We start from the raw sequence: 25,910 nt of genomic DNA, 5'->3' as shown, positions 1-25,910 counted from the left end.
ACAGAAGGTGACTCATAGTTCTATCAGTGGAACAGGTTTCCTCATCTGAACATCTACCTCCATTCTATCAGTCTCCGTAATGAGCAACGGTCCACACCTATTGCCCTGAACTGTTTCTAACATTTCCTGACTATATAGCAAAAAAATGATAACTAGATTTCTGTTTACATTGGAGTACAAGACTATAGATGTTGGAAGTTCAAGTCAAAAATCAGAATGCTGGAAGTTCTCAACAGGCATCTACGGGGAGAGAAACAGCTGATTGTTCAGGTCAAGGATCCACTAGCAAAACCGGAAAACTGAGAAGTTGTGAAATCAGGGAGGAGAGGAGAGAGAGAAATCTGGCAAGGTCTGATAGGGTGATAGGGTGCACATCAAGATGGTCAAGGGAACAAATACCAAAGAAAAGGAAAACCAAAACTGAAAGAAAGGGAGGTTAGCTAAAATTGTCCAGTATTGAATATGTAACAGCCTTAGCAACATAAGACCATAAAACAAAGGAGCAGAAGTCGGCCATTCAGCCCATCAAGTCTGCTCCGCCACGTTATCATGAGCTGATCCACTCTCCTATTTAGTCCTACTCCCCCGCCTTCTCACCATAACCTTTGCTGCCTTGGCTACTCAGATACTTATCAATCTCTGCTTAAATACACCCAATGACTTGGCCTCCACTGCAGCCTGTGGCAACAAATCCCATAGATTCACCACCCTCTGGCTAAAAATGTTTCTTTGCATCTCTGTTCTGAATGGGTGCCCTTCAATCCTTAAGTCATGCCCTCTCATACTAGACTCCCCCATCATGGGAAACAACTTTGCCACATCCACTCTGTCCATACCTTTCAACATTTGAAATGTTTCTATGAGGACTCTCCTCATTCTTCTAAACTCCAAGGAATACAGTCCAAGAGCGGACAAACGTTCCTCATATGTTAACCCTCTCATTCCCGGAATCATTCGTGAATCTTCTCTGTACCCTCTCCAACGTCAGCACATCCTTTCTTAAATAAGGAGACCAAAACTGCCCACAGTACTCCAAGTGAGGTCTCACCAGCGCCTTATAGAGCCTCAACATCATATCCCTGCTCGTATACTCTATTCCTCTAGAAACGAATGCCAACATTGCACTCGCCTTCTTCACCACCGCCTCAACCCGGAGGTTAACCTTAAGGGTATCCTGTACGAGGACTCCCAAGTCCCGTTGCATCTCAGAACTTTGAATTCTCTCTCCTTTTAAATAATAGTCTGCCCGTTTATTTCTTCTGCCAAAGTGCATAACCATACACTTTCCAACATTGTATTTCATTTGCCACTTCTTTGCCCATTCTTCCAATCTATCCAAGTCTCTCTGCAGACTCTCTGTTTCCTTAGCATTACCGGCCCCTCCACCTATCTTCATATCATCAGCAAACTTAGCCACAAAGCCATCTATTCCATAATCTAAATCATTGATGCACAATGTAAAAAGAAGCGGCCCCAACACGGACCCCTGTGGAATACCACTGGTAACCGGCAGCCAACCAGAATAGGATCCCTTTATTCCCACTTTTTGTTTACAGCCAATCAACTAACGCCCTATCCACGTATGTAACTTTCCCATAATTCCATGGGCTCTTATCTTGTTAAGTAGCCTCATGTGTGGCACCTTGTCAAAGGCCTTCTGAAAATCCAAATATACAACATCCACCGCATCTCCCTTGTCTAGCCTACTTGTAATTTCCTCAAAAAATTGTAATAGGTTTGTCAGGCAGGATTTTTCTTTAAGGAATCCATGCTGAGTTCTGCCTATCTTGTCACATGCCTCCGGGTACTCCATAGCCTCATCCTTGACAATCGACTCCAACAAATTCCCAACCACCGATGTCAAGCTAACAGGTCTATAATTTCCTTTTTGCTTCCTTGCTCCCTTCTTAAATAGCGGAGTGACATTTGCAATCTTCCAGTCCTCCAGAACTATGCCAGAATCTATCGACTTTTGAAAGATTATCGCTAATGCCTCCGCAATCTCCATAGCTACTTCCTTCAGATGTATTGACAACATGTACTGACACTAGCCATCATTTCAGAAGAATTGTTAATACATAACACTAACCTTAGCTGAAATCATACAGAGCTGACAGATCTTGATACCAACCAGACTACCATTCTCAAATTAGAACTAATGGCTCCAGTTAATAACAACATAATATTCTCCAACTCTAATAATCCGATTGCCAAAGAGATCATGAGCTTTATGTGGAGTAGTTCCTACTGAGGGTTACTTTGATGAGTTGGTGCTTTCTCAAATCTTAAATTTTGCTAAGGTTATGTGCTGAGTGCCAAAGGAGTTTGATCTCAATCCTCAGTTTTTTCCACATTGTAATCCATCTATGATGTTGCTTCCCACTTATTCAATTTGTTTATATCCCCTTGGAAGCTCTCTACTTCCTCATCACTACTCTCATTCCCTTGTAGTTTCATGTCATCAGTAAACTCGGAAGTATTACATCCAATCCCTCAGCCAAATTGTCGATATTTAATGTGAACAGTGGGGTTCAAATACTGATCCTCATGGTACCTCTCTAGTTACAACCTGTCGACCTGTGCCCAGTCTTTATTTTCTATCTGTTAATCAACTTTCAACTCACATGCTGCCCCCAATCCCATGTGCTCCAAACTTAATCAGTAACCTCCTGTGTATTGGCATTGGTTTATTATTATCACGTACAAAGTGTGAGGGGATCCAGGAGTGCCCCTATTAACTGTTTGAAGAGAGACAGAGAGAGAGTTATTTACCACTGATATGTTGCTTTTGAAAAGAGAGAGAGAGACGAAGATTAATGGTTGGACTGTCACTTTAAGGCATTGGAAGTAACTTTGGATTTCTACTGAGTTGGAGTTGGAGACAGCACCGAGCAGCTCGAAAGTTGCTATGGTGACCGACAGGACATTATTGATGTTACTTCCAAGGACTTGTTGCCTGCTTGGGCATTTTTTCACAGACAAAGGAAGGAGGGACTCTTTGAATGACAGGTGATGCTCAGCCTGGTGAAATAAATGGGAGGTCAGATGATACAGACCTTGGACACATGATCTGGACACTGAATGAGCAGTGTTGTGCACGTAGAGAAAGTGGGTTTTGGAGGATCAATCTGTCTGATCGATCCTCCAAAACCCACTTTCTCTGCGGGCACAACACTATTCCAACGGTGAAGAAGGGGTTGACTGGTGGGGAGTTATCTATGTGTCCACCCTTGCCTGGGTGATAGCTCCACCACAGAAGACCGGTCCCCCTGGTTAAAGTCACAGTCGGTGACTTGTAAAGGATTTCGGAGGACAATGAGAAGATCGACGGCATCAGCTCACCTGAAGACTCAACTCTCTCTCTCTCTCTCCATCACTACTCAACTAAATACCACAAACTGAACTTTACTCAACATCGTAAGACTGTACCTTTTTACCCCCAGACTTAAAGAAGCTTGGTTTTCAGACATATATATTCCACACTTACTTTTATATATAATCATTGCTAACCTGTTTGATTTATGTACATTTATATTACTGTATTGTGTAGTTACTAATAAATATTAGTAGTTTATAGCAATACGAGACTCCAAAGTGGTTTCTATTTCTGCTGGTTTCTTTATCCCCATCACGGGGTACGTGACAAAAGATACAGTGAAAAGTTTGACACACAAAATGCTGGAGGAACTCAGCAGGCCAGGCAGTATCTATGGAAAAGAATACAGTTGACTTGTTTTGTATACTGTTTATACAGATCAGACCATTACACAGGACATTGAGGTACAACAAAAACAATGCAGATTACATGTAAAAGCCATCAAAAGAGTGTAGTAAAAATAAACGATAAACGATAAAGTGCAATATCATAACAAAGTACGTTACCTGTGGGACCTTCATCAAGTTTGTAACATACTGTGCTGCTGCTACAAGAAATTTTTTTCATGGTACATATACACCTATGACAACAAACTTGCACCTGAAATACACCACATCCATTGGTACCCCTTAGTTACTCTACTTCCTCAATCCATTCTCAAAGAAATCTAAAAAATTGGTCAAACACAATTTCACTTTCATAATTCATGTTAACTCAGCTCAACCATATTATTATTTTATAACTGACCTAATATCATATCCTTTATAAAAATATTCCAGCATTTTCCAACTAGTGACATCTGGATAACAATGAGGTGGGGGGGCAGGTGGATTGCATTTTGGATTCCTTCCAAGCTTGAAGTGGAGAAATTTTGAACATACTGTAGTTTGCCAACTGCTACAGCTTAAAGCTGATCACAGATGTTTTCTTAAACAGCTAAATACATTTCATTTGCTCTTGCCAGAAGCAGCATTTTGAGTCAGCACAAGATTCAATGAGGATTGAAAGCTTCCACATGACTGCACTCACAATACTTTGTCCATGTTCTAAGTGTGAAAGATGGAGAGTTAAAAACAACCACAAGACAGAAAAATGAAGTGATTTCAGTCTGAACCAACAATTTGATATTGCCATGCGCAATGATGGTTAATAGTCTGAGGAGATCTCCAGGAATATTAAGTAAGTAGAAGCAAGGAGATGATAATGGCCTAACTGAAGGATGGAAACTCTGGAAACGATTGACTGTAGGCTGGAACTGCCCTACGTGGAGTCGGGGACAATATTTCCTCAACTTCACAAAGCAGCAGTAATGAATTTGGAACTTTGCTTATTTGTGAAGATTTAAGGTCTCAGGTCTACAGTAATAAGAGTTAACTAGAGGCCTAGATTAAGGCAGAATAGCACTTTAGTGAAGAGCTTTGATAATCAGACCCACATAGAGAGTGAGGTCCATGCTCCCTGTACCTGATTGGCCTAGCTGTCATAAGGAGGTGGCTGGGAACAGGCCCAAGTGCAAGAAACAGAAACTGAAGTACTAGGGACAGACTAGGATATAGGGCGATGGCAAGGACATGGACACGAAAACCGGGAACCTGGAACAGGACTGGACAAGACAGCTAGGAACCTGGGCTTGGACTCTGAGCCAGAGACTGGACTAGGACCCAGAACCTGGGTCTTGCTTCTGGCTCAGACCCCAGAACAAGGAAAGGACGTGACTTGGCTGGCAGGCAGGCCGAGGCTGGAGTCTTCAGAGGAGGTGAGGCTGGAGACCAGAGGCTTGAGGTGAGGCTGGACACCAGAGGCTTAAGGCGAGGCTTGAGACTAGAGGCTTAAGGCTTGGGGTCTTGAAGCTTGGCTTGGGGTCTTAAAGCTTGGCTTGGGGTGAGGCTTGAGGCTTGGGGTCTTGAAGCTCCTCCTGGGCAGAGCGTGGTACTCCTGGGCAGGGCACGGATCTCCACCCGACGGAGGCAAGGAACAGGAAAGGACAGAAACAACCGCAGGGTAACGGCAATATGGCCTGGCTTACCTGACGGAGGCAAGGGACAGGAAGGGACAGAACCAACTGCAGGATAATGGCAAGACGGCCTGACTTACCGAGCGGAGGCAAGGGACAGGAAGAGAGCTAGGTACAGGGTGGCTCAAGGACAAGACCTCAGGCGAGGTGAGGCGAGGTGAGAGTTACCGGCGAGCCAAGGCAAGGCTTCAGGCAATGCAAGGCATGACAAGAACTCCAGGGGAGGCGAGGTGAGAGTTACCGGCAAGACAAGGTAAGGCTTCAGGCAAGGAAATGGAAGGCAGGGGAAGGGATACAAGGAGTAAGGACAAGAACAATCCAGCAGCCATGCCCTGGTCTCTGGAGGTATTTATGCAGCCGGCCCCAATGAGAACCAGCTGCCTCAATTAGTGCTCAACAGGAATAGAAACAGGGTAGACTGGAAAACCTGGAGCAAGGGTCGATGGACTGGACCATGAACCAGAATGCGGACTTCACGGACTGGACCATGACACTAGCACCAATAACTAAGGTGCTATACATTTGGTGAAGCAAGAAATGGAGGTGATATTGCAACAACTGATAGTCCAGAACAAAGATAAATAAAATGGGTCAGACTTGAACAGACAATTGATGTGGAATTATCTCATTGAAGGAGAGTAGGAAGGTGGGACTTGAAAATAAGATTTAACCTCTTATCAAACCTTGGAACTGCTGATTATAAGGGTACCCTAGGACCAATTTTGACAAGGAGAGACCCTGTGTCTGAAGCTTGGAGAACATTTGAGTTCAATCACACATGCTCTGACTGGTACCCAGCCATTGGTTGGCTGCAGTTTATTTTGGAATGGAAGCTGAAATACTGGCCATCAGCCACTCCATAAAGTTGAGTCTACCAATGTCCAATCAGGGAAGGATAAGGTCAAAATCCTGTCCAAGATTAATGGTGGAATCCTTCAATCTCTTTTTACTTTGGAACAGGCTTTCCAATGTTCCAATCTGTTTAGACAGCTCCAGCTAGACTGTACCCTGTAACACTGAACAGCTTGAAGACATGAAATAAATGGGTCTTGCAGAATGCTCTGCAAGAGTGTGATGAATGTTAAATATGGGACTCATCTGATAAATGTCATTGATTGCTGTGATGGAATATGATATATTGAGCAATGTCAAAGATTAGAACTATTGAAAAGTGATGGCACAGTAGCCCACAATTCAGCCCATCATGTCTGTGCTGGCTGTGAAAGAACTTCAGCTCTCACCTTCCAGCACCAGGATGCTAGTCTTACAGGGCACACTTCCAAGTAGGATTTAAGAATAATTAGGGTATCTACCTCAAATACCCTTTCTACCAAAGAGTTCCAGAATACCCAATAACTCCCAGGTGAACAAAAAGGCTTTATCTTCCCTCCAATCTTCTTCCAATTATTTTAAGTTTTTGCCCTCCAATTTTTGACCTCTCTACTAATGGATATTGGTTTCCTTGTTTATTCTGTCTAGGTACCTTTTCTTTTCATGCATCTTAATTAATTTTCCCTTCAGTCTCCTTTATTCTTTCTGACCTTAGCCAATTTTAAACCATAGCTACAGTTTTTCAGTCTGTACTGCAATTAACGGTGCAGTTGGTTGGATGAGATTTGATGATACCTTCTGTTACCTTGAACTTTTCGGGATTAGTGACACAACGGACTCTGTTGATGCTGGAAATCTTGAGAATCACACATAAAATGCTGGAGGAATTTAGCAGGTCAAGCGGTATCTATGGAAGGGAATGAACAGTGTACGTTTCAGGCTGAGGTCCTTACTCAGTACTCCCGAAGAAAGGTCTCGGGCCAAAGGTCGACTGTTTATTCTCCTCCATAGACACTGCCTGACTTGCTGAGTTCCTGTAGCTTTTTGTGTCGGATTAATGCCCTTAGATCTTGTACTCCTGGTACTGGCTACTACAGCTAGCTCTCCCTCTGGAGTTCAGTAGCCTTCTGACCTTCAGCAGATCTCTCCTCTTCTCTATCCACTGCAGGTGAGGCCGCTAATCCACCTTCTAAAACCTATGATTCTTTTAGCAAGCACAAACCAAAATAATGTCTATCCATTACAGGGTCACTCTAACTGGACCACATGTTGAAGCATAAGTTGCCAGCACTGGGTCGAATAACCTGATGCTAACTACTCCAATATCCCCAATATGTCGGCAGACTTCTATATCAACCTCCAATCACTTCAAGCCCGCCTTCCCAATAACCTTCATGATGTCAGTATCTCCGCCTCTCCTCCACAAGATCGAGCCTTCCAATATCCCTCCATAACATAGAAACTTGCAAGAGGAAGTCATCTGGCCCTTTAGGCCAAAGAATTGATTGGTGACTTCAGAAAGAGTAAGATCAGGGAGCACAAAGAGGGATCAGAAGTGCAAAGAGTGAGCAATTTCAAGTTCCTGGGTGCCAATATCTCTGAGGATCTAACCTGAACCCAACATGTTGATGCAGCTATAAAGAAGGCATGACATTGGCTATATTTCATTAGGAGTTTGAGAAGATTTTGTATGTCACCAAAGACAGATGAAAATTTCTACAGATGTACCGTAGAGACCATTCAAACCATCTGGTATGAGGGTGTCTACCGCATAGAATCAAAGTAAGCTGCAGAGAGTTGTAAACTTAGTCAGTTCTATCATGAGCACTAGCCTCCATAGTATCCAGGTCATCTTCAAGAAGCGATATCTCAAGAAGGTGGCGTCCATCATTAAGGATCCCCATCACCTAGATCATTCCTTGTTCTCAATGCTACCATCAGGAAGAAGGTACAGAAGCATGAAGGCACACATTCAGTGATTCAGGAACAGCTTCTTCCCCTCTGCCATCCGATTTCTGAATGGACATTGAACCCATGAACACTACCTCACTACTTTTTTAAAATTTCTAATTTTTGCAAATTTGACATATGCCAGTAATATTAAACTTGATTCTGATTCTGATTTAGGCTTATTCCGGCACCAACCATGATCATGCAGATCAACCACTTCAGTACCCTGCTCCCACTTTCTCTCCATACACATTAAATTCCTCAGGCATTAGAAGTCATATCTACCTCATTCTTTAGTAATGAATGCCTTGGCTTGTACTGCCCTCTGTGGTAGAGATTAGATTATGAGAACACTCAGTCCTCTTTTATTGTCATTTAGAAATGCATACATGTATTAAGAAATGATACAATGTTTCTCCAGAGTGATCTCACAGAAAACAGGACAAACCAAAGACTAACACTGACAGAACCACATAATTATAACATATAGTTACAGCAGTGCAAAGCAATACCATAATTTGATGAAGAACAAACTATGGGCACAGTAAAGAAAGTCTCAAAGTCCCCGAGTCGATCGACTCCTGAATCCCCGATAGGAGGCGGCAAAAGGGAGAAACTCCCTGCCATAAACCTCTAGGCACCGTCAACTTGCCGATGCCTTGGAAGCAGCCGACCACAGCCGACACTGAGTCTATCCGTCCGTCCGAAAACTTCGAGCTTCCAACTAGCCCCTCCGATACAGCCTCCCGAGCACCATCCTCTGCTGAGCGCCTTCGACCTAGCCCCGGCCGCTGAAACAAGCAAAGCCAAGGATTCAGGGCCATCTGCTCTGGAGATTCCGGTTACTACACAGTAGCAGCGGCAGCGAAGCAGGCATTTCATAAGTTTTCCAGATGTTCCTCCGTACTCCCACATCCGTCTCCATCAAATCAGAATTGTGCACGGTCCCCTACTTGACAGATTACAGATATCATTCACCAGAGAGGCTGCGCACGCTGCCTTTGCGCCGCCATCTTCTCCTCCTTGACCACGTCAGGAGTTCCCAACCTGGGGTCCATGGACCACTTGGTTAATGGTAGAAGTCCACGGCATTAAAAAGCTTGGGAACCCCTGGACCAAGTTCAAAGCCCTCTGAGTGAAGGTACTAACAGTATGGCCTAACAGAGCTTACTGACTGGGATACTTCACCACCTGGTGTAGTGGCTCCAATGCGCAGGTTTGCAAGAAGTTGCAGTGAGTTGTAGACTTACCCAGTTTAATGTCGGGCACAACCCTCCCAACCATCGATCACATCTTCAAGATTCAGTGCCGTCAAAATCATCAAAGACCCTCAATATCTGGGACATACCATCTTTTCATTACTACTATTGGGGAGGAGGAACAGGAGCCTGAAGATCCACAATCAGTGATTCAGAAATATCTGTTTCTCTCCACCATCAGATTTCTGATCAGGCCATAAAGACTACCTTGTTAGTCTTTTTTTTGCACTATTTTTGTAACCTCTACTGGACCCTCTCCAATGCCTTATAAAGATTCAGCATCACATCCTTCCTGTTATATTTGAGTCCATTCAAAATGAATGCTGATATTGTATTTGCCTTCTTTACCACCGACTCAATCTGCAAGTTCACCTTTAGGGAATCCTGCACAACAACCACTAAGTCGCTTTACATCTCTGATTTTTGTATTTTCTCCCTGTATAGAAAATAGTCTATGTCTTTATTCCTTCTACCAATGTGCATGACCATATATTTCCTACACTATATTCCATCTGCACTTCTTTGACCATTCTCCTAATCTGTCTATGTCCTTCTGAAGACTCCTTGCTTTCTCAACATTTCTAGTCCCCCCACCCACCTTCATGTTGTCTGAAAACTTAGCCAAAGAGCCATCAATTCTGTCATCAAAATCATTGACATATAATGTGAAAAGAAGTGGTCCCAACACAGACCCCATGGAACACCGATAGTCATCGGCAGTTCACCAGAAATAGCACTCTTAATAATTCCCACTCTTTGCCTCCTATGACTCAGCCAATCTTCAGTCCATGCTGGTATCTTTTTTGTAATACCATGGGCTTTTATCTTGTTCAGCAGCCTCATGAGTGGCACCTTGTCAAAGGCCTCCTGAAAATCCAAATAAACATCATCTACTGATTCTCCTTTGAATATCCTGCCAGTTACTTCCTCAAAGAATTCCAACAGATTTGTCAGGCAAGATTTTCCCTTGAGGAAACCATGCTGACTTCAGCCTATTTTACGAGGGGTGATTGATAAGTTTGTGGCCTAGGGTAGAAGGAGTCAACTTTAGAAAACCTAACACATTTATTTTTCCTACATTTACACACTTAGTCCAGTGTGGAGCATACAGATCCCTTCTTAGTAGAGGTTGGTGTCTTGGTCCTCCAGAAGTGGTCCACAGCAGGGATGATTGATGAGTTCGTGGCCTAAGATAGGAGACGAGGAGGAGCTTCAAACTTACTGCATTTTCTCTCAAAGAGTTGACCTGCACGTGCATGTGATGAGAGATGTATAACTTATCTCCTTCTACCTTAGGCCACGAACCTATCAATCACCCCTGCTGTGGACCATCTGGAGGTCCAGGACGTTCTCGTTACATGCACGTGCAGTTCAACTCTGAGTGATTATGCAGAAAGTTTGAAGTTAATAACTCATCTCCTTCAACCCTAGGCCACAAACTTATCAATCACCCCTGCTGTGGACCACTTCTACAAAGAAGGGATCTGTATGCTCCACGACTGCTGGACTAAGTGTGTACATGTAGGAGAGGACTATGTTGAAAAATAAATGCGCTAGGTTTTCAAAAATTGACTCCTTCTACCTTAGGTCACAAACTTATCAATCACTCCTCATATCATGTGCCTTCAAGTATCCCAAAACCCCATCTTTCATGACGGACTCCAACATCTTCCCAATCACTGAATTCAGGCTAACTGGCCTATAATTTCCTTTCTTCTGCCTCTCTTCCTTCTTAAAGAGTGGAGTGGCATTATCTTCCGGTCCTCTGGAACCATTCCAGAGTTTAGTGATTCTTGAAAGATGATTACTAATGTCCTTACAATCTCTTCAGCTACCCTTTCAGAACACTGTGGTGTAGTCCATCTGGTCCCGGTGAATTATCTACCTTCAGACCTTTCAGCTTCCCAAGCACCTTCTCCTTACTTCTTCCCCCTGACACTCTTGAATTTCTGTCAAATTGCTAGGTATTTTCTACAGTGAAGATAGATGCAAAATACTTATTAAGTTGGCCCTCAATTTCTTTGTCCTCCATTACTACTTTTCCAGTGGTTCAATACCCACTTTCGCCTCTCTTTTACTCTTTATATATCTGTAAAATTTTTGGTATCCTCTTATATTATTGGCTAGCTTATCTTCATATTTCATCTTTTCTCTCCTTATGGCTTTTGTAGTTGCCTTCTGTTGGTTTTTAAAGGCTTCCCAATCTTCTAACTTCCCTTTAATTTTTGCTATATTATATGCCCTCTCGTTTCATTTTATGCTGATTTGACTTCCCTTGGCAGACACGGTTGCCGTATCCTCCCTTTAGAATACTTTTTTCCATCTTTGAGACATCTGAAATGTCCCAGAAACTCCAGTCATTGCTGTTCCGCCGTCATCACTGCTAGTGTTCCTGCAATCATCTTTGGCCAGTTCCCCTCTTGTAACTCTGTTATTCCTTTTACTCCACTGTAGTACTGGTACATCTGACTTTATCTTCCCCTTCTCAAACTGCAGGGTGAATTCTATCATATTATGATCACCGTCTCCTCAGGGTTCCCTTACCTTAAGCTCCTTAATAAAACTCGGTTCATTACAAAAACTCCCAATCTGGAATTCCCTTTCCTTTAGTGGGTTCAACCACAAGTTGCTCTAAAAAGCCATCTTCTCGGCATTCTACAAATTCTGCCTCTTGGAATCAAGCACCAACCAGATTTTCCCAATCTACCTGCAAATTGAAATCCCCCATGACTATTGTAACATCTCCCTTTTTACATACCTTTTCTATCTCTCATTGTAATTTGTATCCCACATCCTGGCTATTGTATGGAACCCTGTATATAACTTCTATTAGAGTCTTTTTACCCTTGCAGTCTCTTAACTCTACCTGCAAAGATTCTACATTTTCCAATCCTATGTCACCTCTTTCTGAACATTTGATTTCATTTTTGAACTACAGAACCACCCCATCCCCTCTGCCTTCCTGCCTGTCCTTTTGAAAAAAATGGGTATCCTTGGATGTTAAGCTCCTAACTATGATCTTCTTTCTGCTCTGACTCAGTGATGTCCACAATGTCATACCTGTCAGTCTCTAACTGTGCTACAAGATCATCTACCTTATTCTGTATACTGCATGCATTCAAATATAACACTTTCAAGTCCTGTACAGTATTCATCACCCCTTTCGATTTTGCCCCCATGCTACGCTTGAACTCATCCCACTGACTGCTAATTTACCCATTCATGCACTTGTCCTTCCTCAAAGTCTCACTACATACGGCATCTAATTGTAAATCAACTGCCCCAACCTCAGCCCTATCATCCCCTGTCAAATTAGTTTAAACCCTCCCTAACTGTTTTACCAAACTGCTTGCAAGGATATTGATCCTCCTTGGGTTCAGGTGTAACCCGCTCTTTTTGTACAGGTCATACCTTCCCCGGGAGAGATCTCAATGATCCAGAAATCTGAACCTCTGCCCCCTATACGAGTTCCTCAGCCGCTCATTCATCTGTACTAACAACTACATGCTACTGGGAGTAATCTAGAGATTACTAGCTTGGAGGTTATGCTCTTCAGCCTCTTCCATAATACAGTGAGCAGGAGCTCTTCCCTTTTTCTACTTCTTTCATTGGTGCCAATATGCACTATGATCTCTGGCTGCTCACCCTTCCTCTTGAGAATATTCTGCAGCTGCTCTGAGACATCCTTAACTCTACTACCTGGAAGAACAATACACCATCCTGGCATCTCTTTCATGGCCACAGAACTATCAGGTCTCCTACCACTATCACTCTACCTGACTTTACGCTTCCCTGTTGAGCCTCAGAGCCAGCAACCTGGCTGCTGCTGCTGTGCCCTGATAGGTTACTGCCTGCCCCTGCCCCTGCCCCTACCCCCACCCCTGCGGTATCCAAAGGGGTACACCTGTTGCTGAGGGGAACGGCCACTGGGGAACTTTGCAGCAACTGCTTACTCCCCTTACTTCTCCTGGTAGTCACCCATCTAACTGTCTGGGGTCTGCACTCTGGGTGTGACCACCTCAGTAAACGTCTCATCTATGAGATTTTCATCCTCCTAAATGGTCCTGAGTACATCCAGCTCCAGCTCCAGTTCCTAGACCTTGTCAGTCAGGAGATGAAGTTGGGTGCACTTCCTGCAGATGTAGTCATCAAGGAGATTATTAGGTACCCTGTAATCCCACATTTTACAGGAGGAGTGTTAACTATCATCCTAACTACACTTGTTATACTTTTGGCTCTAACTTCTTAAACTTAAGTTCTACAATCAAGTAAATGATTCCAAACAACTCAGCACCCTTAGCCTATGTTTGTTCTTCACAAAGCCTGTAGAGCACGAAGTCCTCAGAATTTCCTTGTAAATTTTCTCCGTACTCTTTCAATCTTATTGATATCTTTCCTGTAGGTAGGTGAACACAACTGCAGACAATGCTCCAAATTTGGCCTCACCAATGTCTTATACAATTTCAACATTACACCCCAACTGCTGTACTCAATGCTCTGATTTATGAAGGCCAACATCCGAAAGCTCTCTTTGTGACCCTGTGACACCACCTTTAAGGAATTATGGGTCTGTATTCCCACGTATAGATCTTAAGTACAGATCTTTATTCTAATGTAGTCTTCAGTGATCACTGTTCAAGTCCTATGCTGGTTTATCCTCCCAAAGTGAAACACCTCACATTTGACTGAATTAAATTCCATCTGCTATTTTTCAGCTTATTTTTTCAACTAGTCCAGATACTACTGCGAGCCTTTCTCACTGCCAACTACATCCCAATCTTGGTATCATCTGCAAATTTGTTGATCCATTTTATCACATTATCACCTAAATCATTAATATAGATGACAAACAACACTACTCGTCACAGAAGTGAAGCTGATAGGCAGAATGAGAATGCAAGGTGAGTTGATGTGAGGAAGATTCGCTGGAACTGAGGTGAGTCCAGTTTGAGATGGACACATTAAATATGCTCTGTGCTACCCTTTTCAGAATAGAATAAGTTGTTAAACCAGTTCAACGCTAAATTCAGCACTTCTGTTACTCAATTTATGTGGCTACCTTCAATCATGCTTTCTTGACGCTGACAGCAGGAAATTTCTCAACATAATATCAAGTGAGGAGTCATTGGAAATGAAAGGAAGCTTCAGTAGGTTTATGTTCTAACTTAGTCCTTCTGCTTCTGTGGCATCAGTTCCAGAGACCACCAATGTGCTCTTAAACTAAGTCACTGAATCATGTGATTTATCAAGCACGTTTAGTGTAACTGGTGAGGAAATCCAGGAATATACACTAAAATGGCTCAGAAAATTACACCACAACTAGCCACAATTCCTCAAATAGATAATACTGATACCATGGACCATGGGAATGTACTGTACGTGAGTTTTGTTTTCTACAGCTGCCTAGATCTTCAGCACTTTTGTCCCTCCATTCTTCTCATTCTTTTAAGCTGGTGCTAACAACTTCTTTGGCTCTTCTGGTTTTACAGAGATTTTATAGCAATGAGCCTTTGTGATCAAGCCAATGCTCTGTATGTTTCCCTTGTTTTGAGCTCTACCTCAAAATGTACGTCATTTGCTTTGACACATTCAGAGATCATAATATGCTAGGAAAGTGAATGTCATAGTCTTTTTCCCATCTTTCTGTTACAAAATTGAATTTAAGTATGTCTGTGGGAGAAAACAAAATTCTGTTATCAAGCTTTTCAAACTTACACTGAGCAAAGATTATTGGGGCAGGAGTTAGGACTGTTGACTTAATAACCACAAACTAAAGGTTAACATACATTTTCCATGTGAAGTAAACATTACCGTGTACATTTTGTCACCATTGTAGTAACGACAGTTCCAGCTTTGCATGTGATAGCTAGTACAGGCAGCATTCTAAAAATCAATACTGCTTGGGAGGAGGGAATTTTCATTTGAGACCACTTTTGTTTTCATTTATGGAATGTTTTCTTTCTCACTCTGGCTTTTTAAAAATGCTCATATTTTACCAGAAATTAAGAAATTAAGTGATAAGCAAACAGGAAAGATGTCCAATGTTCTTCAAACAGTTTTAGATTAGCAGAATTTCATACATACTTGTCCTGCAGCATCTCTTTGTATTTCAGTCTTCGCTTTATTATCCATCCTGTTATATACAATAAATGATATTCCCATTAGCTTCTTATACAATAAGCTTTCCAACACACTATTTAAAAATCTAGTTACATTATTGCTACTATTTGTCATTTATAAAATACAACTTCATGTTCCAGTTCACAAACATGTAACTGATCATTCATAAATTTAAGATTTTCATTAGAAATTATTGAACAAGACTGAGGGATGATTCTTCGGCCCCAAGGCCATTTCACAAGTTCACATCAGATCCTTTTTCTTGCCTATTTCATGTTCCTTACTTCTCTTAATACCCTAAGGTCATTCAGTACCTGAATTTATAATATTATTTACAGCTTTCTGATGCAATAGATTCCAGTTCAAATACTATTTTTTACTTGGTGATCTGGTATAAATTAACAAAATTAATCTGTAGATAACATTGCTTCTGATTGGCCAAGGCTGCTTTGTTTGGTTATGTTATTGTTTCTCCCTTCTTTCTTCCATTTTATTTCCAGTCAGAGCATTTTATATTTTCTTAATTGCTTGTAATGTTTTAAAATCTGATTTTATGCAGTAAAGGTAGAAAAAAACTGTAAAATCGTATGGATGTGTATAAAAATAAATGACCTTACCACCTGAGACATTATTTTCCGCAAACAATGATAAATATATTTGTTTGGCAGACAAAAATAGATGAAAAAGATTAATTTCCCATTTTCCAAGAAGCAATTCTATTTGTTCTGAAATTAGATAAAATGTCTTGTATGCTCACAGATATTTACATTTGTTTTTTAAATCCACTGGTTACTGGAGAAAGTGGGGCTTAAACTTCCTCAGGACAGATAGAAAAAATTCAGATGTATTAAACCAGCAAACTTAGAAAGCTGACCTATGCTGTCCCTCCATTCTCACAACTCCATGATCTGCTGTGAGTATGCAGACTTCTGTTTAAACTGTGGTGAATTTGGGGAGTTCAAGCGATACCAGTATGATAGAAAAACCAACAAAGTCATAGAAACCATAGAAACCATAGAAACTAAAGCACAGAAACAGGCCTTTTGGCCCTTCTTGGCTGTGCCGAACCATTTTCTGCCTAGTCCCACTGACCTGCACACAGACCATATCCCTCCATACACCTCCCATCCATGTGTCTGTCCAATTCATTCTTAAATGTTAAAAAAGAACCCTCATTTACCACCTCATCTGCCAGCTCATTCCATACTCCCACCATTCTCTGTGTGAAGAAGCCCCCCCTAATGTTCCCTTTAAACTTTTCCCCCCTCACCCTAAACCCATGTCCTCTGGTTTTTTTTCTCCCCTTGCCTCGGTGGAAAAAGCCTGCTTGCATTCACTCTATCTATACCCATCATAATTTTATATACCTCTATCAAATCTCCCCTCATTCTTCTACGCTCCAGGGAATAAAGTCCTAACCTATTCAACCTTTCTCTGTAACTGAGTTTCTCAAGTCCCAGCAACATCCTTGTAAGCCTTCTCTGCACTCTTTCAACCTTATTTATTTCCTTCCTGTAATTTGGTGACCAAAACTGAACACAATACTCCAGATTCGGCCTCATCAATGCCTTATACAACCTCATCATAACATTCCAGCTCTTATACTCAATACTTCGATTAATAAAGGCCAATGTACCAAAAGCTCTCTTTACGACCCTATCTACTTGTGACGACACTTTTAGGGAATTTTGTATCTGTATTCCCAGATCCCTCTGTTCTACTGCACTCCTCAGTGCCTTACCATTAACCCTGTATGTTCTACCTTGGTTTGTCCTTCCAACATGCAATACCTCACACTTGTCAGTATTAAACTCCATCTGCCATTTTTCAGCCCATTTTTCCAGCTGGTCCAAGTCCCTCTGCAGGCTCTGAAAACCTTCCTCACTGTCTACTACACCTCCAATCTTTGTATCATCAGCAAATTTGCTGATCCAATTTACCACATTATCATCCAGATCATTGATATAGATGACAAATAACAATGGACCCAGCACTGATCCCTGTGGCACACCACTAGTCACAGGCCTCCACTCAGAGAAGCAATCCTCTGCCACCACTCTTTGGTTTCTTCCATTGAGCCAATGTCTAATCCAATTTACCACCCCTCCATGCATACCTAGCGACTGAATTTTCCTAACTAACCTCCCATGCGGGACCTTGTCAAAGGCCTTACTGAAATCCATGTTGACAATATCCACTGCCTTCCCTTCATCCACTTTCCTGGTAACCTCCTCAAAAAACTTCAATAGATTGGTCAAACATGACCTACCATGCACAAAGCCATGTTAACTCTCCCTAATAAGTTCCTGTCTATCCAAATGCTTGTAGATTCTGTCTCTTAGTACTCCCTCCAATAACTTACCTACTACTGATGTTAAACTCACCGGCCTATAATTTCTTGGATTACTTTTCGATCCTTTTTTAAACAACGGAACAACATGAGCCACTCTCCAATCCTCCGGCACCTCAGCCGTAGACAGCGACATTTTAAATATTTCTGCCAGGGCCCCCGCAATTTCAACACTAGTCTCCTTCGTGGTCCGAGGGAACACTCTGTCAGGTCCCGGGGATTTATCCATTTTAATTTTCCTCAAGACAGCAAGCACCTCCTCCCTTTCAATCTGTACAGTTTCCATGATCTCACTACTTGATTCCCTCAATTCCAAAGACTTCATGCCAGTTTCCTTAGTAAATACAGACGCAAAAAACCTATTTAAGATCTCCCCCATTTCCTTTGGTTCCGCACCTAGCCGACCACTCTGATCTTCAAGAGGACCAATTTTATCCCTTACAATCCTTTTGCTCTTAATATACCTGTAAAAGCTCTTTGGATTATCCTTCACTTTGACTGCCAAGGCAACCTCATGTCTTCTTTTAGCCCTCCTGATTTCTTTCTTAAGTATCTTCTTGCACTTCTTATACTCCTCAAGCACCTGATTTACTCCCTGTTTCCTATACATTTCATACAACTCCCTCTTCTTCTTTATCAGAGTTGCAATATCCCTTGAGAACCAAGGTTCCTTATTCCTATTCAATTTGCCTTTAATCCTGACAGAAACATACAAACTCTGCACTCTCAAAATTTCCGCTTTGAAGGCTTCCCACCTACCAATCACATCTTTGCCAGAGAACAACCTGTCCCAATCCATGCTTTTTAGATCCTTTCTCATTTCTTCAAATTTGGCCTTCTTCCAGTTCAGAACCTCAACCCTAGGACTAGATCTATCTTCTTAAGAAGTTACAATTCCCGGTATTGGCAGCAACTTGCATCTCCTCAGCAAAAATCAAAGGAAGACAGGATCTGCCAGATCTAGCATTTCAAAGTTCAAAGTAACTTTATCAAAATACATATACGTAACTATACACTACCCTGAGATTCATTTTCTTGCAGGCATACTCAGTAAATACACAGAAACACAACAGAATCAATGAAAAATTGCACAAAAAGATGGATAAGCAACCAAAGTGCAAAAGACACAAAACTGCAAATACAAAAGAAAAAAAACACAATAAATAATAATAAAGAACTAAGTAAAAAATATTGAAAATATGAGTTGTAGAGTGCTTGAAGTTGAGTCCACAGAAGATTGTGGAATCAGTTCTGTGTTGGGGTGAGTGAAGTTATCCATGCTGGTTCAGGAGCCTGATAGTTGAGTGCTAATAACTGTTTCTGAACTGGTGTTGTGGGACCTAAGGCTCCTATACCTCACTTCTGATGGCAGCAGCAAGAAGAGAGCATGGCCTGGATGATGGGGGTCTTACATGATGGATGCTGCTTTCCCGTGACACCATTTCTTGTTTGTGCTCAGTGGTGGGGAGAACCTTACCTGTGACAGAGTGGGCTATTTATTGGGGGGCATGGAGGCAGCAAAACTACTTCTTATTGATAATATATTCCAATTTTCTCTTGAAATCTCCTGCCTTCTCACAGTAGCAAATTAGTTCACAATTATGAATATTATAAAACTACCTGCACCTTGAATGGTCCCTGTAATAGCATATTCTTAAGAGTCATAGGAGTATTCATACAACCAGGAGTAGTCAGACTCAAACCCTGGCACCTGCTCTGCCATTCTATAAGATCATGGCTGACCTTTCCTCTCAGTACTACTTTCCTGTCTTTTATTTCCCTCATGTCCAAAAATTTATTAGTTTCTGTCTTGAATGAACTCAGCAAATGAATGGCCATTGTTCCCTTGCACAGAGAATTTCCTTAACCTGGATGAAGAAGTTTTTTGCTCGGCTGTCCCAAATGACCATGCCCTTAATTTGAGACAGTATTCATTGGTTCTATACAACCCATGCGGGGGAATAACTTTGCACTTCACTTATACAGAATTCTTACAGGGCTGAACATTTCAAAGATGTCACTGCTTATTTCTTTTCACACTGCTTATTTTATTTTCATATGACAGTACGCACATCTCAGAAGTCAATCTAGTCAACACTCTTTGCTCTCCCACTTTCACAAACATATCTTTCTGACAGGGAGGCAAACCACTTCACAAAATCATAGATAATAGCTGTAAAGGTTCAATAAGTTCAATAGGTACACTTAATGTTTGAAACATGTCTACAATATACATCCTGAAATTCTTTGTCTTCACAAACATCCACAAAAACAGAGTGCCTCAAAGAATGAATGACAGTTAAATATTAGAACCCCAAAGCCCGCCCCCCCCTGGCTCCCCCTCCCACATACAAGCAGCAGCAAGGCAACAACCGCCCCCCCGACCCTCACCAGCAAAAAAGCATTAGCGCCCTCCACTGAGCACTCAAATGTGCAGCAAGCAACATTAAAGACACAGACTTGCAGAACTCCAAAAAAAGACTACTCATTCACCCAGTCATTCGACATACCACAGGCTCTCCCTCTCCCTAATAAGGGAAAAAGAGGTGTCTCCATTTCACAGCCAGAGGGGAGACATAACAAACAACTTGCTGATATACGATGTTAAAAATCTGTTGTGTTGTGTTTTCCGAGCTCTGGGCCCAGAGAATCTGCCCCAGAAAAGCACAACCCTGTGGACACACAACTCATTTTGAAAGGTTCAAAATGAATATCAGTACATATGACTAATACTCAGGCAAAGTAACTGATATGAGAAGAGAATTGCATCGTACCTCTTTTTGGAACACATAACACGTGTGAATTACAAGCGAATTTAAGACCCAAATGGTTCCTCATTAATACATACGTGAAATAAACTCAGCAGGTGCTAATTAATTAATTATGGAGCAATCAGGAGCCAGACTGGGTGTATTAAATTAATTTATGCAGCGGGGGAGATAATTTAAGTTAACTATATGCATCAGTGGTGTGGGAAAGATATCTTATAAAATAATTTGAGATGCAGTTTGAACTAGGGGCTGGGAAACACATCTGGGAATATTTCTAAATTAATTTTTAGTTCAGCTGAGAGTGAGGCCAAGTAATTTCTGAATTAATTTGGAATACAGCCTAGAAAGGCAGGGGGCAACTTAGAATGATTTCTTGTTCAGCCAGTATTGAGGTCTGAAGAGTACAGACTTGAAATGTGCACATAAAATAACCTCATGCTTGTACATCATTAAAAGTATTACAGTGAACAAGCAATAACCAACAGTTGAAGAATTAATGCATAGTTTACAAATAAATGAATATATTTGCCTAAAGCAAAAATAATCTGACAGAATATGTGGTTCAGCCATGGTTATCAATTTAAAGAAAGCATTAGATCAAATGAAAAGATACAAAATGAGGTTTAAAAAATGCTAGTAAGTCTGAGGATTGGGAACATTTCAATATGCAGCAAAGGAGAATCAAGATGTTATTGAGGAAAGGCAGGCTAACAAGAAACAAGCAACTGCATATGTAAAAAGGAAAAGATTAGCTTACGTTAATATGTATACGTTGTAGACTGAGAGGAGAAATGATCTTGAGGTATAAGGACATGGTAGAAATTTTTTTTTCCAGCTTTAATTTTGTTAGCTTTAATTTGCAAATATTTCATCTTATTAACATTAACAGGTGCTTTTTAAAAGAGTTATCCATCAATGAAGCAGCATTGAAACGTTCTCTTAACTATCTGAGCCTGCAGAATTAAATTAGAACAAACCAATGTATAAAAATCTGCTCTAGCCTGAGGTCTGAGTTTGGCACTGCAGAGCAATCATTCATTTGTAATCCTTTTTCTTCGTGGCTTTCCTGCACATTTCCTATGCAGACTGACCATCAGCAAGTTGGAAACGCTGTTATTATATTCTAAAGTTATCATGTATCATGCCCTCTCATTTCAGCAGAAATTTTAAATAAATATTGTACTTCTATTTTCCTGGAAGACCGAGAGAACCTATCTACCAGAAATATTGGAGGAGTCTAGGCCTCAAGTTAATGTGGAACTCAAAGAAATTAGCATTCCTACAGCAAATGGTATTAGCGAGATTAATGAGGCTGAAAGATGATAAATCTTCAAGATCCAAGAACTTGTATCTAAGGTTTCTGACAGAGTGAGCTATGCGCATGGTGGATGCACTGGCTGCCATCTCTGAGAATACGTCACCTTCTAGAACAGTTCCCACACACTGGAAGGTAGCAAATAAAACCCCATTTTTTTTAAAAAAAGGATAGAGAGAGTAAATAAAAAAGCAAAGACCAACAAGTGAGACATTAGTAGCATGAATAATGCCAGAATTTATTTTTTAAGAAAGTTAGAGGATACCTGGAAATTAATAATAGGTCTGGACAGAACCTACATAGATTTACAAATCTGACAAGATTTTCTTTTTGAGATTGTGAAGAGCAAAACAGATTGGGAAGAAGTTGAGGTTATAGTATATTTGGACTTTTAGAAGCTAGATCATGGGGTTAGTTAGTTTTATAGATTTTAACGCTAAGATCATAGATTCAGAGTTATGCAGCACAGACGCAGGCCTGGTCTACAAAGAATGATATCAGCGAATGCACACTGATCAAATAAATGCAAAGCACTGCAGACATTGGAAATCTGAACTAAAAGCAACTGAATTTTCAAAAATGCTGGAGGTACTCAGCAAATGAGGTAGTGTTTGTGGGGAAAGAGTAAACATTTCCAATTGATAATGTTTCAGCAGAATTGGGGAAAGACAAAAATGCAGAAAAAGTAAAGGAGTGTAGAAAACCTAAGGAAAAGTTTCTGATAGAAGACCATATGATATAGGAGCAGAATTAGGCCATTCAGTCCATTGAGTCTGCACCACCATTCCATCATGACCGATCCCAGATCCCACTCAACCCCATACACCTGCCTTCTCCCCATAACCTTGGATGCCCTGACCAATCTCAGGAAGCTATCAATTTTCGCTTTAAGTATACCCACAGTCTTGGCCTCCACCACAGTTTGCAGCAGAATAATCCACAGATTTACCACTCTCTGGCTAAAAAAGTTCCTCCTTACCTCTATTCTAAAGGGTTGTCCCTCAATTTTGAGGTTGTGCCCTCTACTTCTGGACATCCCCATCATAGGAAACATCCACCCTAGCTAGTCCTTTCAACATTTGCTAGGTTTCAATAAGATCCCCCCCTCCCCCGCACCCGCGTTATTCTAAATTCCAGTGAGTGCAGGCCTAAAGCTGCCAAACACTCCTCATATGTTAACCCCTTCATTCCCAGAACCTCCTCTGGATTCTCTTTTTGAGACATGGGGCCCAAAACTGTTGACAATACTCCAAGTGCAGCCTGACCAGTGTCTTATAAAGCCTCAACTCCTTGTTTCTTATATTCTATTCTCCTTAAAACAAATGCCAACAATGCATTTGTCTTCTTTACCACATACTCAACCTGTAAATTAACCTTCTGAGAGTCTTGCATGAGGACTCCTAAATCCCTTTGCACCTCTGATGTTTCAATTTTCTCCCCATTTAAATTATAGTCTGCACTTTCGTTCCTTTTTACCAAAATGCATTGTCATATATTTCCTAATACTCCATTCCATCTGCCACTTTTTTGCCTATTCTTCCAACTTGTCGAGGTCCTTCTGCAATTGTATTGCTTCTTCAGCACTACCTACCTCTCCACCTATCTTTGTATTATCTGCAAACTTTTCCACAAAGCCATCAATTCCATAATCTAAATTATTGAAAAACAATGTGAAAAGCAGCGGTCCCAATACTGACCCCTGAGGAACAACACTAGTCAATGGCAGCCAACTAGAAAAGGCCCCCTTTATTCCCACCCACTGCCTCCTGCCTGTCACCCATTCCTCTATCCATGCCAGTATCTTTCCTGGAATGCCATGGGATTTTATCTTGTTAAACAGCCTCATGTGTGGCACCTTATCAAATGCCTTCTGAAAATCCAAGTAAATAGAAACATAGAAAAAAACCTACAGCACACTACAGGCCCTTCGGGTGAAAAGAATATAGCAAAAAACTTGAGGAAATCCTTGAGGAAAATCTGATGCACTCTGCAAGAGAACTGTGACTCAGGAGAAGATTTTTTTTCCCAGCAAGACAATGACCCCAAGCATAAAGCCAAAGCTGCACAGGAATGGCTTAAAGACAACAAAGTTAATGTCCCGGAGTGGCCAAGTCAGAGTTCAGAATCAATCTAATTGAGAATTTGTGGTTGGATTTGAATAAGGCTGTTCACTCACAATCCCCATGCAATCTGAGAGAGCTGAGCAATTTTGTAAAGAAGAATGGAGAAAAATGCAGTGTCCAGATGAGCAAAGCTGATAGAGACCTATCCATACAGACTCAAGGCCGTAATTGCTGCCAAAGGTATATTTACTAAATACTGACTTGAAGGGGGTGATATTTATGCAATCAATTACGACCATAAGATATAGGAGCAGAAGTAGGCCATTTGGCCCATCGAGTCTGCTCCACCATTTAATCATGAGCTGATCCAATTCTTCCAGTCATCCCCACTCCCCTGCCTTCACCCCATACCCTTTGATGCCCTGGCTAATCAAGAAACTATCTCTGCCTTAAATACACCCAATGACTTGGCTTCTACAGCTGCTCGTGGCAACAAATTCCACAGGTTTACCACCCTCCGACTAAAGTAATTTCTCCGCATCTCAGTTCTAAATGGACGTCCTGCAATCCTGAAGTCGTGCCGTCTTGTCCTAGAATCCCCTACCATGGGAAATAATTCTGCCATATCTAATCTGTTCAGGCCTTTTAACATTCAGAATGTTTCTGTGAGATCCCCCCTCATTCTCCTGAACTCCAGGGAATACAGCCCAAGAGCTGCCAGACGTTCCTCATACGGTAACCCTTTCATTCCTGGAATCATTCTTATGAATCTCCTCTGAACCCTCTCCAATGTCAGTATATCCTTTCTAAAATAAGGAGCTCAAAACTGCACACAGTACTCCAAGTGTGATCTCATGAGTGTCTTGTAGAGCTTCAACATCATAACCTTGCTCTTATATTCTGCACCTCTAGAAATGAATGCCAACATTGCATTCACCTTCTTCACAACCGACTCAACCTGGAGGTTAACCTTTAGGGTATCTTGCACAAGGACTCCTAAGTCCCTTTACATCTCTGCATTTTGAATTCTCTCCCCATCTAAATAAAAGTCTGCCTGTTTATTTCTTCCACCAAAGTGCATGACCATATACTTAACAACATTGTATTTCATTTGCCACTTCTTTGCCAATTCCCCTAAACTATCCAAATCTCTCTGCAGGCTCTCTGTTTCCTCAACACTACCCACTCCTCCACCTATCTTTGTATCATCGGCAAATTTAGTCACAAATCCATTAATACCATAGTCCAAATCATTGACATACAAGTCCAAACCATTGACATACATTTTAAAAGCAGCAGTCTCAACACCGACCCCTGTGGAACTCCATTGGTAACCGGCAGCCAGCCAGAATAGGATCCCTTTATTCCCACTCCCTGTTTTCTGCCGACTAGCCAATGCTCCACCCATGCCAGTAACTTCCTTGTAATTCCATGGGTTCTTATCTTGCTAAGCAGCCTCATGTGCGACACCTTGTCAAAGGCCTTCTGAAAATCCAAGTACACCACGTCTACTACACCTCCATTGTCTACCCTGCTTGTAATTTCCTCAAATAATAGCAGTAGGTTAGTCAGGCAGGATTTTTCTTTCAGGAAACCATGCTGGCTTTGGCCTATCTTGTCATGTGCCTCCAGGTACTCCGTAATCTCATCCCTAATAATCGATTCCAACAACTTCCCAACCACTGATGGCAGGCTAATTATTTTGTGTTTAATAATTGTAATAAATTTAGACCAATTTATTGAAGTTCGTTTTCATTTTGATATGAAAGTATTTTTTCTGTTGATCAGTGTCCAAAAAGCCGAACTAAGTCCACTGTGATTCAATGTTGTAAAACAATAAAACATGAAGACAACTTCTAAG

The 25,910-nt window shown here is 41.5% G+C and overlaps 1 protein-coding gene across 1 annotated transcript in view; it reads right to left on the bottom strand.

The window, feature by feature from the left end:
* The window catches only part of LOC140200692 (uncharacterized), a 409,587-nt gene that overhangs the window by 26,886 nt on the left and 356,791 nt on the right, over positions 1–25,910 (bottom strand). Inside the window, exon 14 of the mRNA XM_072264267.1 lies at positions 15,515–15,563. Within this exon, the coding sequence (XP_072120368.1) occupies positions 15,515–15,563 (49 nt within the window). The remainder of the gene's footprint in view (positions 1–15,514; positions 15,564–25,910) is intronic.

Source organism: Mobula birostris, chromosome 1, assembly GCF_030028105.1.
Source record: "Mobula birostris isolate sMobBir1 chromosome 1, sMobBir1.hap1, whole genome shotgun sequence".
Classification (NCBI taxonomy): domain Eukaryota; kingdom Metazoa; phylum Chordata; class Chondrichthyes; order Myliobatiformes; family Myliobatidae; genus Mobula; species Mobula birostris.
This window is presented reverse-complemented; position numbering and strand designations above follow the sequence as displayed.